The sequence below is a fragment of the Crinia signifera genome, chromosome 3 (assembly GCF_055691185.1).
Source record: "Crinia signifera chromosome 3, ASM5569118v1, whole genome shotgun sequence".
Lineage (NCBI taxonomy): Eukaryota > Metazoa > Chordata > Amphibia > Anura > Myobatrachidae > Crinia > Crinia signifera.
In genome coordinates, this window is record NC_139219.1 from 16,726,624 (window position 1) to 16,741,256 (window position 14,633).

Consider the following 14,633-nt stretch of genomic DNA (forward strand, 5'->3'; position numbering starts at 1 on the left):
CAGCGTCTCCCCACGTTATAATTAGTGCAGAATGTAGGAGACAACGCCACCAATGTGTCGTCATCCCCCCCCCCCCCCTCCCCCTCCTCCCCTCCCCCCGAGCCTCTGACCCTTCCCGGGAATAAATCTCGCTATTCTGATATGAAGATGTCCAACGGCCCCGGAATAAGATATTGATGACTATGTCTATAGGCTGTTTAGTCAAATGTTTCACTTATTACTAACTGCAATGTCCACCAATTACCCTGACGTCTTCTCCGGTGTGTACGTACTGGTGAAGCCGCACGTTCTGCGTACCTAGGGTACGGATGGTCACCCTGGGCAGAGGGATCTCCAGTGCCATGGGGGCTGGCTGGTCAGTTCTAATGACAGGCAAGGCAACTGTGTATAATTAGAATGAACCTGGATAGACAATGGAGGTATATACTGTGTGATATACTTTATGCCGCACACGGGGCCAGATGCACTAAGCTTCAAAAGAGATAAAATGGAGAGTGATAAACCACCAGCCAATCAGCTGCAGCCTGACATTTTTCAAACACAGCCTGTGACATGTCAGGAAGGAGCTGATTGGCGCACTCTCCATTTATCACTTTTGAAGCTTAGTGCATCTGGACCATACTCGGTTATGAGATCCTTGTACCACATATCATACCTGTTCCAGCATGTCTTTCGGTAGGTCCTCTTGTTCGTCCATTTCCAGAATGGCTTTTCTGATTTCTTCATTGGACAACTTGAGTCTAGAAGAGGATAGACAGGGTGATCATCTGATACTGCGCAGCGGTTTATGATAGGGATGGCCATCGACAATCGATGTTTAGAAAACATCGATGGTTTATGGCCAATGTCGAATAGTTTTGACATCGATGGGGGAGAACCCGATTGGTTTCCCACCATCGATGTCAAGCTTAAATCAATAGTTTTGTTTTTTTCCTGGGACACGGAGCGTAGCTCTGCTCAGGACACCTGTGAAGCACCGCCCCCGTATTCTGATTGGCCCACAGGCCAATCAGTCAAAGGCAATGGATTCAATGGATCAAAGACACTGGATTGTTTAGGAAAAGTTTCACAATGTTCTGTAATATAACGGAACTTGTATCTCGCAACTTTTCATCTTACGGGAGAACGCCCCCAAAAGAGGAATGCGGCGATTATACAAGACATACGCGTTGATAAGTGATTAAATATAAAAAATATACAGTAATGCTTTGCTGATTAACCACGTTCTGGGCTTATTTGTGGATTCCATAACAGCGTTCAAAGGGGAGAAAAGAGCATATTTAGTATCAAGCAGGAGTCGTGTTCTCCGGCCTAAGCCAACATAAACTCCGAGAGGGCTTTGGGAAATTGCATCAGATACTCCTGACACTGAAGTATGTCCAGTTCTAAGGTCCTGCGATAGCCGGCAGCTGCGAGATCAGCTGTGGGACCGCTCGGTCTGTAAACAAACGCGGATTCCTGCGTAGTCCTTCTGACCAGGATGGCGCACTCGGCGGGGCAGGGGGAGAGACTGTTACTTGTGAGATTTCCCCTAATCCCATAAATATACAGCGTAGGATGAGGTGATTTAATGGGATTTAGCATTTTCTGATATTTCACATTCCAGGTTTTATTCCTGATTTAGAGGTAAAACGATTCCGTGGACGAATACGTGACTTTGAGACGACGGCGGGATTTTGTACCAAGCAGATCAGCCGAGACCAAAGGGCGATTATCATTATTTAGGGTCAATTTGTAACACATAGAGGAACCTAGAATTTGAAGACAGATCAGAATCACTTGGCCCTAGAAAGGCCTATATACTGCACTGGTACAACACTGTCGTAATAGGCGTCGGCTAATTGACTACGGGTGTCGGCTTATGGGGTGCAGGCGCAAACTGCAGTGGTTACTGGGGTGTGCCCATACAAAGTGAAAAATGTGTATCCTGAGTCTTCCTGTATCAGGGTGATTTACGATGCTGCTGAGTTGTCATATATTGATCATTAAGATACTAATTGTAAGTACTCAATATAAGTGTTTTCTGTTATTGTTACGTGGTTGTGTCCTGGTGCAGTAGTAGCAGCCAGCGGTAACAGTAACAGGTGAGTAATGCAGAACCAACCATTCCATTAAATGGGGGTGCGGGTATCTCCGCTGTCTACGCCAAGATTAATAGTTCAGTTCTCACGGCTCTGCCAGTATTAATGGATCAGTTCTCACGTCTGTGCCAGTATTAGTGGATCAGTTCTCACTGCTGTGCCAGTATTAATGGATCAGTTCTCACGTCTGTGCCAGTATTAGTGGATCAGTTCTCACGGCTGTGCCAGTATTAGTGGATCAGTTCTCACGGCTGTGCCAGTATTAATGGATCAGTTCTCACGGCTGTGCCAGTATTAATGGATCAGTTCTCACGGCTGTGCCAGTATTAATGGATCAGTTCTCACGGCTGTGCCAGTATTAATGGATCAGTTTTCACGGCTGTGCCAGTATTCGTGGATCAGTTCTCACGGCTGTGCCAGTATTAGTGGATCAGTTCTCACGGCTGTGCCAGTATTAATGGATCAGTTCTCGCGGCTGTGCCAGTTTTAGTGGATCAGTTCTCGCGGCTGTGCCTGTATTCGTGGATCAGTTCTCACGGCTCTGCCAGTATTAGTGGATCAGTTCTCACGCCTGTGCCAGTATTAGTGGATCAGTTCTCACGTCTGTGCCAGTATTAGTGGATCAGTTCTCACGTCTGTGCCTGTATTAGTGGATCAGTTCTCACGGCTGTGCCAGTTTTAGTGGATCAGTTCTCGCGGCTGTGCCTGTATTCGTGGATCAGTTCTCACGGCTGTGCCAGTATTAGTGGATCAGTTCTCACGGCTGTGCCAGTATTAGTGGATCAGTTCTCACGGCTGTGCCAGTATTAATGGATCAGTTCTCACGGCTGTGCCAGTATTAATGGATCAGTTCTCACGGCTGTGCCAGTATTAGTGAATCAGTTCTCACGGCTGTGCCAGTATTAGTGGATCAGTTCTCACGGCTGTGCCAGTATTAGTGGATCAGTTCTCAGGGCTGTGCCAGTATTAGTGGATCAGTTCTCACGTCTGTGCCAGTATTAATGGATCAGTTCTCACGGCTGTGCCTGTATTAGTGGATCAGTTCTCACGTCTGTGCCAGTATTAATGGATCAGTTCTCACGGCTGTGCCAGTATTAATGGATCAGTTCTCACGGCTGTGCCTGTATTAGTGGATCAGTTCTCACGGCTGTGCCAGTATTAATGGATCAGTTCTCACGTCTGTGCCAGTATTAATGGATCAGTTCTCACGTCTGTGCCAGTATTAATGGATCAGTTCTCACGTCTGGGCCAGTATTAATGGATCAGTTCTCACGGCTGTGCCAGTATTAATGGATCAGTTCTCACGGCTGTGCCAGTATTAATGGATCAGTTCTCACGGCTGTGCCAGTATTAGTGGATCAGTTCTCGCGGCTGTGCCTGTATTCGTGGATCAGTTCTCACGGCTCTGCCAGTATTAGTGGATCAGTTCTCACGCCTGTGCCAGTATTAGTGGATCAGTTCTCACGTCTGTGCCAGTATTAGTGGATCAGTTCTCACGTCTGTGCCTGTATTAGTGGATCAGTTCTCACGGCTGTGCCAGTTTTAGTGGATCAGTTCTCGCGGCTGTGCCTGTATTCGTGGATCAGTTCTCACGGCTGTGCCAGTATTAGTGGATCAGTTCTCACGGCTGTGCCAGTATTAGTGGATCAGTTCTCACGGCTGTGCCAGTATTAATGGATCAGTTCTCACGGCTGTGCCAGTATTAATGGATCAGTTCTCACGGCTGTGCCAGTATTAGTGAATCAGTTCTCACGGCTGTGCCAGTATTAGTGGATCAGTTCTCACGGCTGTGCCAGTATTAGTGGATCAGTTCTCAGGGCTGTGCCAGTATTAGTGGATCAGTTCTCACGTCTGTGCCAGTATTAATGGATCAGTTCTCACGGCTGTGCCTGTATTAGTGGATCAGTTCTCACGTCTGTGCCAGTATTAATGGATCAGTTCTCACGGCTGTGCCAGTATTAATGGATCAGTTCTCACGGCTGTGCCTGTATTAGTGGATCAGTTCTCACGGCTGTGCCAGTATTAATGGATCAGTTCTCACGTCTGTGCCAGTATTAATGGATCAGTTCTCACGTCTGTGCCAGTATTAATGGATCAGTTCTCACGTCTGGGCCAGTATTAATGGATCAGTTCTCACGGCTGTGCCAGTATTAATGGATCAGTTCTCACGGCTGTGCCAGTATTAATGGATCAGTTCTCACGGCTGTGCCAGTATTAGTGGATCAGTTCTCACGTCTGTGCCAGTATTAATGGATCAGTTCTCACGGCTGTGCCAGTATTAATGGATCAGTTCTCACGGCTGTGCCAGTATTAATGGATCAGTTCTCACGTCTGTGCCAGTATTAGTGGATCAGTTCTCACGGCTGTGCCAGTATTAGTGGATCAGTTCTCACGTCTGTGCCAGTATTAATGGATCAGTTCTCACGGCTGTGCCAGTATTAATGGATCAGTTCTCACGGCTGTGCCAGTATTAATGGATCAGTTCTCACGTCTGTGCCAGTATTAGTGGATCAGTTCTCACGTCTGTGCCAGTATTAGTGGATCAGTTCTCACGGCTGTGTCAGTATTAATGGATCAGTTCTCACGGCTGTGCCAGTATTAGTGGATCAGTTCTCACGTCTGTGCCAGTATTAGTGGATCAGTTCTCACGTCTGTGCCAGTATTAGTGGATCAGTTCTCACGTCTGTGCCAGTATTAATGGATCAGTTCTCACGTCTGTGCCAGTATTAATGGATCAGTTCTCACGTCTGTGCCAGTATTAATGGATCAGTTCTCACGGCTGTGCCAGTATTAGTGGATCAGTTCTCAGGGCTGTGCCAGTATTAGTGGATCAGTTCTCAGGGCTGTGCCAGTATTAGTGGATCAGTTCTCACGTCTGTGCCAGTATTAATGGATCAGTTCTCACGTCTGTGCCAGTATTAATGGATCAGTTCTCACGTCAGTGCCAGTATTAATGGATCAGTTCTCACGTCTGTGCCAGTATTAATGGATCAGTTCTCACGGCTGTGCCAGTATTAATGGATCAGTTCTCACGTCTGTGCCAGCATTAGTGGATCAGTTCTCACGGCTGTGCCAGTATTAATGGATCAGTTCTCACGGCTGTGCCAGTATTAATGGATCAGTTCTCACGGCTGTGTCAGTATTAATGGATCAGTTCTCACGTCTGTGCCAGTATTAGTGGATCAGTTCTCACGTCTGTGCCAGTATTAGTGGATCAGTTCTCACGTCTGTGCCAGTATTAGTGGATCAGTTCTCACGGCTGTGCCAGTATTAGTGGATCAGTTCTCACGGCTGTGCCAGTATTAATGGATCAGTGCTCACATCTGTGCCAGTATTAGTGGATCAGTTCTCACGTCTGTGCCAGTATTAATGGATCAGTGCTCACATCTGTGCCAGTATTAGTGGATCAGTTCTCACGTCTGTGCCAGTATTAGTGGATCAGTTCTCAGGGCTGTGCCAGTATTAGTGGATCAGTTCTCACGTCTGTGCCAGTATTAATGGATCAGTTCTCACGGCTGTGCCAGTATTAATGGATCAGTTCTCACGTCTGTGCCAGTATTAGTGGATCAGTTGTCACAGCTGTGCCAGTATTAATGGATCAGTTCTCACGGCTGTGCCAGTATTAGTGGATCAGTTCTCACGGCTGTGCCAGTATTAGTGGATCAGTTCTCACGGCTGTGCCAGTATTAATGGATCAGTTCTCACGGCTGTGCCAGTATTAATGGATCAGTTCTCACGGCTGTGCCAGTATTAATGGATCAGTTCTCACGGCTGTGCCAGTATTAATGGATCAGTTCTCACGGCTGTGCCAGTATTAGTGGATCAGTTTTCAGGGCTGTGCCAGTATTAGTGGATCAGTTCTCACGTCTGTGCCAGTATGAATGGATCAGTTCTCACGTCTGTGCCAGTATTAATGGATCAGTTCTCACGGCTGTGCCAGTATTAATGGATCAGTTCTCACGGCTGTGCCAGTATTAATGGATCAGTTCTCACGGCTGTGCCAGTATTAATGGATCAGTTCTCACGGCTGTGCCAGTATTAATGGATCAGTTCTCACGGCTGTGCCAGTATTAGTGGATCAGTTCTCACGTCTGTGCCAGTATTAATGGATCAGTTCTCACGGCTGTGCCAGTATTAATGGATCAGTTCTCACGGCTGTGCCAGTATTAATGGATCAGTTCTCACGTCTGTGCCAGTATTAGTGGATCAGTTCTCACGGCTGTGCCAGTATTAGTGGATCAGTTCTCACGGCTGTGCCAGTATTAATGGATCAGTTCTCACGGCTGTGCCAGTATTAATGGATCAGTTCTCACGGCTGTGCCAGTATTAATGGATCAGTTCTCACGTCTGTGCCAGTATTAATGGATCAGTTCTCACGGCTGTGCCTGTATTAGTGGATCAGTTCTCACGTCTGTGCCAGTATTAATGGATCAGTTCTCACGGCTGTGCCAGTATTAATGGATCAGTTCTCACGGCTGTGCCTGTATTAGTGGATCAGTTCTCACGGCTGTGCCAGTATTAATGGATCAGTTCTCACGTCTGTGCCAGTATTAATGGATCAGTTCTCACGTCTGTGCCAGTATTAATGGATCAGTTCTCACGTCTGGGCCAGTATTAATGGATCAGTTCTCACGGCTGTGCCAGTATTAATGGATCAGTTCTCACGGCTGTGCCAGTATTAATGGATCAGTTTTCACGGCTGTGCCAGTATTCGTGGATCAGTTCTCACGGCTGTGCCAGTATTAGTGGATCAGTTCTCACGGCTGTGCCAGTATTAATGGATCAGTTCTCGCGGCTGTGCCAGTTTTAGTGGATCAGTTCTCGCGGCTGTGCCTGTATTCGTGGATCAGTTCTCACGGCTCTGCCAGTATTAGTGGATCAGTTCTCACGCCTGTGCCAGTATTAGTGGATCAGTTCTCACGTCTGTGCCAGTATTAGTGGATCAGTTCTCACGTCTGTGCCTGTATTAGTGGATCAGTTCTCACGGCTGTGCCAGTTTTAGTGGATCAGTTCTCGCGGCTGTGCCTGTATTCGTGGATCAGTTCTCACGGCTGTGCCAGTATTAGTGGATCAGTTCTCACGGCTGTGCCAGTATTAGTGGATCAGTTCTCACGGCTGTGCCAGTATTAATGGATCAGTTCTCACGGCTGTGCCAGTATTAATGGATCAGTTCTCACGGCTGTGCCAGTATTAGTGAATCAGTTCTCACGGCTGTGCCAGTATTAGTGGATCAGTTCTCACGGCTGTGCCAGTATTAGTGGATCAGTTCTCAGGGCTGTGCCAGTATTAGTGGATCAGTTCTCACGTCTGTGCCAGTATTAATGGATCAGTTCTCACGGCTGTGCCTGTATTAGTGGATCAGTTCTCACGTCTGTGCCAGTATTAATGGATCAGTTCTCACGGCTGTGCCAGTATTAATGGATCAGTTCTCACGGCTGTGCCTGTATTAGTGGATCAGTTCTCACGGCTGTGCCAGTATTAATGGATCAGTTCTCACGTCTGTGCCAGTATTAATGGATCAGTTCTCACGTCTGTGCCAGTATTAATGGATCAGTTCTCACGTCTGGGCCAGTATTAATGGATCAGTTCTCACGGCTGTGCCAGTATTAATGGATCAGTTCTCACGGCTGTGCCAGTATTAATGGATCAGTTCTCACGGCTGTGCCAGTATTAGTGGATCAGTTCTCACGTCTGTGCCAGTATTAATGGATCAGTTCTCACGGCTGTGCCAGTATTAATGGATCAGTTCTCACGGCTGTGCCAGTATTAATGGATCAGTTCTCACGTCTGTGCCAGTATTAGTGGATCAGTTCTCACGGCTGTGCCAGTATTAGTGGATCAGTTCTCACGTCTGTGCCAGTATTAATGGATCAGTTCTCACGGCTGTGCCAGTATTAATGGATCAGTTCTTACGGCTGTGCCAGTATTAATGGATCAGTTCTCACGTCTGTGCCAGTATTAGTGGATCAGTTCTCACGTCTGTGCCAGTATTAGTGGATCAGTTCTCACGGCTGTGTCAGTATTAATGGATCAGTTCTCACGGCTGTGCCAGTATTAGTGGATCAGTTCTCACGTCTGTGCCAGTATTAGTGGATCAGTTCTCACGTCTGTGCCAGTATTAGTGGATCAGTTCTCACGTCTGTGCCAGTATTAATGGATCAGTTCTCACGTCTGTGCCAGTATTAATGGATCAGTTCTCACGTCTGTGCCAGTATTAATGGATCAGTTCTCACGGCTGTGCCAGTATTAGTGGATCAGTTCTCAGGGCTGTGCCAGTATTAGTGGATCAGTTCTCAGGGCTGTGCCAGTATTAGTGGATCAGTTCTCACGTCTGTGCCAGTATTAATGGATCAGTTCTCACGTCTGTGCCAGTATTAATGGATCAGTTCTCACGTCTGTGCCAGTATTAATGGATCAGTTCTCACGTCTGTGCCAGTATTAATGGATCAGTTCTCACGGCTGTGCCAGTATTAATGGATCAGTTCTCACGTCTGTGCCAGCATTAGTGGATCAGTTCTCACGGCTGTGCCAGTATTAATGGATCAGTTCTCACGGCTGTGCCAGTATTAATGGATCAGTTCTCACGGCTGTGTCAGTATTAATGGATCAGTTCTCACGTCTGTGCCAGTATTAGTGGATCAGTTCTCACGTCTGTGCCAGTATTAGTGGATCAGTTCTCACGTCTGTGCCAGTATTAGTGGATCAGTTCTCACGGCTGTGCCAGTATTAGTGGATCAGTTCTCACGGCTGTGCCAGTATTAATGGATCAGTGCTCACATCTGTGCCAGTATTAGTGGATCAGTTCTCACGTCTGTGCCAGTATTAATGGATCAGTGCTCACATCTGTGCCAGTATTAGTGGATCAGTTCTCATGTCTGTGCCAGTATTAGTGGATCAGTTCTCAGGGCTGTGCCAGTATTAGTGGATCAGTTCTCACGTCTGTGCCAGTATTAATGGATCAGTTCTCACGGCTGTGCCAGTATTAATGGATCAGTTCTCACGTCTGTGCCAGTATTAGTGGATCAGTTGTCACGGCTGTGCCAGTATTAATGGATCAGTTCTCACGGCTGTGCCAGTATTAGTGGATCAGTTCTCACGGCTGTGCCAGTATTAGTGGATCAGTTCTCACGGCTGTGCCAGTATTAATGGATCAGTTCTCACGGCTGTGCCAGTATTAATGGATCAGTTCTCACGGCTGTGCCAGTATTAATGGATCAGTTCTCACGGCTGTGCCAGTATTAATGGATCAGTTCTCACGGCTGTGCCAGTATTAGTGGATCAGTTTTCAGGGCTGTGCCAGTATTAGTGGATCAGTTCTCACGTCTGTGCCAGTATGAATGGATCAGTTCTCACGTCTGTGCCAGTATTAATGGATCAGTTCTCACGGCTGTGCCAGTATTAATGGATCAGTTCTCACGGCTGTGCCAGTATTAATGGATCAGTTCTCACGGCTGTGCCAGTATTAATGGATCAGTTCTCACGGCTGTGCCAGTATTAATGGATCAGTTCTCACGGCTGTGCCAGTATTAGTGGATCAGTTCTCACGTCTGTGCCAGTATTAATGGATCAGTTCTCACGGCTGTGCCAGTATTAATGGATCAGTTCTCACGGCTGTGCCAGTATTAATGGATCAGTTCTCACGTCTGTGCCAGTATTAGTGGATCAGTTCTCACGGCTGTGCCAGTATTAGTGGATCAGTTCTCACGGCTGTGCCAGTATTAATGGATCAGTTCTCACGGCTGTGCCAGTATTAATGGATCAGTTCTCACGGCTGTGCCAGTATTAATGGATCAGTTCTCACGTCTGTGCCAGTATTAATGGATCAGTTCTCACGGCTGTGCCTGTATTAGTGGATCAGTTCTCACGTCTGTGCCAGTATTAATGGATCAGTTCTCACGGCTGTGCCAGTATTAATGGATCAGTTCTCACGGCTGTGCCTGTATTAGTGGATCAGTTCTCACGGCTGTGCCAGTATTAATGGATCAGTTCTCACGTCTGTGCCAGTATTAATGGATCAGTTCTCACGTCTGTGCCAGTATTAATGGATCAGTTCTCACGTCTGGGCCAGTATTAATGGATCAGTTCTCACGGCTGTGCCAGTATTAATGGATCAGTTCTCACGGCTGTGCCAGTATTAATGGATCAGTTCTCACGGCTGTGCCAGTATTAGTGGATCAGTTCTCACGTCTGTGCCAGTATTAATGGATCAGTTCTCACGGCTGTGCCAGTATTAATGGATCAGTTCTCACGGCTGTGCCAGTATTAATGGATCAGTTCTCACGTCTGTGCCAGTATTAGTGGATCAGTTCTCACGGCTGTGCCAGTATTAGTGGATCAGTTCTCACGTCTGTGCCAGTATTAATGGATCAGTTCTCACGGCTGTGCCAGTATTAATGGATCAGTTCTCACGGCTGTGCCAGTATTAATGGATCAGTTCTCACGTCTGTGCCAGTATTAGTGGATCAGTTCTCACGTCTGTGCCAGTATTAGTGGATCAGTTCTCACGGCTGTGTCAGTATTAATGGATCAGTTCTCACGGCTGTGCCAGTATTAGTGGATCAGTTCTCACGTCTGTGCCAGTATTAGTGGATCAGTTCTCACGTCTGTGCCAGTATTAGTGGATCAGTTCTCACGTCTGTGCCAGTATTAATGGATCAGTTCTCACGTCTGTGCCAGTATTAATGGATCAGTTCTCACGTCTGTGCCAGTATTAATGGATCAGTTCTCACGGCTGTGCCAGTATTAGTGGATCAGTTCTCAGGGCTGTGCCAGTATTAGTGGATCAGTTCTCAGGGCTGTGCCAGTATTAGTGGATCAGTTCTCACGTCTGTGCCAGTATTAATGGATCAGTTCTCACGTCTGTGCCAGTATTAATGGATCAGTTCTCACGTCTGTGCCAGTATTAATGGATCAGTTCTCACGTCTGTGCCAGTATTAATAGATCAGTTCTCACGGCTGTGCCAGTATTAATGGATCAGTTCTCACGTCTGTGCCAGCATTAGTGGATCAGTTCTCACGGCTGTGCCAGTATTAATGGATCAGTTCTCACGGCTGTGCCAGTATTAATGGATCAGTTCTCACGGCTGTGTCAGTATTAATGGATCAGTTCTCACGTCTGTGCCAGTATTAGTGGATCAGTTCTCACGTCTGTGCCAGTATTAGTGGATCAGTTCTCACGGCTGTGCCAGTATTAGTGGATCAGTTCTCACGGCTGTGCCAGTATTAATGGATCAGTTCTCACATCTGTGCCAGTATTAGTGGATCAGTTCTCACGTCTGTGCCAGTATTAGTGGATCAGTTCTCACCTCTGTGCCAGTATTAGTGGATCAGTTCTCACGGCTGTGCCAGTATTAGTGGATCAGTTCTCAGGGCTGTGCCAGTATTAGTGGATCAGTTCTCACGTCTGTGCCAGTATTAATGGATCAGTTCTCACGGCTGTGCCAGTATTAATGGATCAGTTCTCACGTCTGTGCCAGTATTAGTGGATCAGTTGTCACAGCTGTGCCAGTATTAATGGATCAGTTCTCACGGCTGTGCCAGTATTAGTGGATCAGTTCTCACGGCTGTGCCAGTATTAGTGGATCAGTTCTCACGGCTGTGCCAGTATTAATGGATCAGTTCTCACGGCTGTGCCAGTATTAATGGATCAGTTCTCACGGCTGTGCCAGTATTAGTGGATCAGTTTTCAGGGCTGTGCCAGTATTAGTGGATCAGTTCTCACGTCTGTGCCAGTATTAATGGATCAGTTCTCACGTCTGTGCCAGTATTAATGGATCAGTTCTCACGTCTGTGCCAGTATTAATGGATCAGTTCTCACGGCTGTGCCAGTATTAATGGATCAGTTCTCACGGCTGTGCCAGTATTAATGGATCAGTTCTCACGGCTGTGCCAGTATTAATGGATCAGTTCTCACGGCTGTGCCAGTATTAATGGATCAGTTCTTACGGCTGTGCCAGTATTAGTGGATCAGTTCTCACGGCTGTGCCAGTATTAATGGATCAGTTCTCACGTCTGTGCCAGTATTAATGGATCAGTTCTCACGTCTGTGCCAGTATTAATGGATCAGTTCTCACGGCTGTGCCAGTATTAGTGGATCAGTTCTCACGGCTGTGCCAGTATTAATGGATCAGTTCTCACGTCTGTGCCAGTATTAATGGATCAGTTCTCACGGCTGTGCCAGTATTAATGGATCAGTTCTCACGTCTGTGCCAGTATTAGTGTATCAGTTGTCACGGCTGTGCCAGTATTAGTGGATCAGTTCTCACGGCTGTGCAGTATTAGTGGATCAGTTCTCACGGCTGTGCCAGTATTAATGGATCAGTTCTCACGTCTGTGCCGGTATTAATGGATCAGTTCTCACGGCTGTGCCAGTATTAATGGATCAGTTCTCACGTCTGTGCCAGTATTAGTGGATCAGTTCTCACGGCTGTGCCAGTATTAGTGGATCAGTTCTCACGTCTGTGCCAGTATTAATGGATCAGTTCTCACGGCTGTGCCAGTATTAATGGATCAGTTCTCACGGCTGTGCCAGTATTAATGGATCAGTTCTCACGTCTGTGCCAGTATTAGTGGATCAGTTCTCACGTCTGTGCCAGTATTAGTGGATCAGTTCTCACGGCTGTGTCAGTATTAATGGATCAGTTCTCACGGCTGTGCCAGTATTAGTGGATCAGTTCTCACGTCTGTGCCAGTATTAGTGGATCAGTTCTCACGTCTGTGCCAGTATTAGTGGATCAGTTCTCACGTCTGTGCCAGTATTAATGGATCAGTTCTCACGTCTGTGCCAGTATTAATGGATCAGTTCTCACGTCTGTGCCAGTATTAATGGATCAGTTCTCACGGCTGTGCCAGTATTAGTGGATCAGTTCTCAGGGCTGTGCCAGTATTAGTGGATCAGTTCTCAGGGCTGTGCCAGTATTAGTGGATCAGTTCTCACGTCTGTGCCAGTATTAATGGATCAGTTCTCACGTCTGTGCCAGTATTAATGGATCAGTTCTCACGTCTGTGCCAGTATTAATGGATCAGTTCTCACGTCTGTGCCAGTATTAATAGATCAGTTCTCACGGCTGTGCCAGTATTAATGGATCAGTTCTCACGTCTGTGCCAGCATTAGTGGATCAGTTCTCACGGCTGTGCCAGTATTAATGGATCAGTTCTCACGGCTGTGCCAGTATTAATGGATCAGTTCTCACGGCTGTGTCAGTATTAGTGGATCAGTTCTCACGTCTGTGCCAGTATTAGTGGATCAGTTCTCACGTCTGTGCCAGTATTAGTGGATCAGTTCTCACGTCTGTGCCAGTATTAGTGGATCAGTTCTCACGGCTGTGCCAGTATTAGTGGATCAGTTCTCACGGCTGTGCCAGTATTAATGGATCAGTTCTCACATCTGTGCCAGTATTAGTGGATCAGTTCTCACGTCTGTGCCAGTATTAGTGGATCAGTTCTCACCTCTGTGCCAGTATTAGTGGATCAGTTCTCACGGCTGTGCCAGTATTAGTGGATCAGTTCTCAGGGCTGTGCCAGTATTAGTGGATCAGTTCTCACGTCTGTGCCAGTATTAATGGATCAGTTCTCACGGCTGTGCCAGTATTAATGGATCAGTTCTCACGTCTGTGCCAGTATTAGTGGATCAGTTGTCACAGCTGTGCCAGTATTAATGGATCAGTTCTCACGGCTGTGCCAGTATTAGTGGATCAGTTCTCACGGCTGTGCCAGTATTAGTGGATCAGTTCTCACGGCTGTGCCAGTATTAATGGATCAGTTCTCACGGCTGTGCCAGTATTAATGGATCAGTTCTCACGGCTGTGCCAGTATTAGTGGATCAGTTTTCAGGGCTGTGCCAGTATTAGTTGATCAGTTCTCACGTCTGTGCCAGTATTAATGGATCAGTTCTCACGTCTGTGCCAGTATTAATGGATCAGTTCTCACGTCTGTGCCAGTATTAATGGATCAGTTCTCACGGCTGTGCCAGTATTAATGGATCAGTTCTCACGGCTGTGCCAGTATTAATGGATCAGTTCTCACGGCTGTGCCAGTATTAATGGATCAGTTCTCACGGCTGTGCCAGTATTAATGGATCAGTTCTTACGGCTGTGCCAGTATTAGTGGATCAGTTCTCACGGCTGTGCCAGTATTAATGGATCAGTTCTCACGTCTGTGCCAGTATTAATGGATCAGTTCTCACGTCTGTGCCAGTATTAATGGATCAGTTTTCACGGCTGTGCCAGTATTAGTGGATCAGTTCTCACGGCTGTGCCAGTATTAATGGATCAGTTCTCACGGCTGTGCCAGTATTAATGGATCAGTTCTCACGTCTGTGCCAGTATTAATGGATCAGTTCTCACGGCTGTGCCAGTATTAATGGATCAGTTCTCACGGCTGTGCCAGTATAAATGGATCAGTTCTCACGTCTGTGCCAGTATTAGTGTATCAGTTGTCACAGCTGTGCCAGTATTAGTGGATCAGTTCTCACGGCTGTGCCAGTATTAATGGATCAGTTGTCACGTCTGTGCCGGTATTAATGGATCAGTTGTCATGGCTTTGCCAGTATAA

General features: G+C 46.9%; 1 protein-coding gene across 4 annotated transcripts in view; it reads right to left on the minus strand.

Annotated features, from left to right (window-relative positions):
* The window catches only part of DAAM2 (dishevelled associated activator of morphogenesis 2), a 221,729-nt gene that overhangs the window by 33,013 nt on the left and 174,083 nt on the right, over window positions 1–14,633 (minus strand). For all 4 annotated transcript variants that reach the window (XR_014471555.1, XM_083175405.1, XM_083175406.1 and 1 more), the window contains one exon: window positions 656–740. Coding sequence is in view for 3 of the 4 variants with exons in the window: in XM_083175405.1 (XP_083031531.1) it covers window positions 656–740 (85 nt within the window). In the remaining variant the exon portion in view is untranslated. The remainder of the gene's footprint in view (window positions 1–655; window positions 741–14,633) is intronic.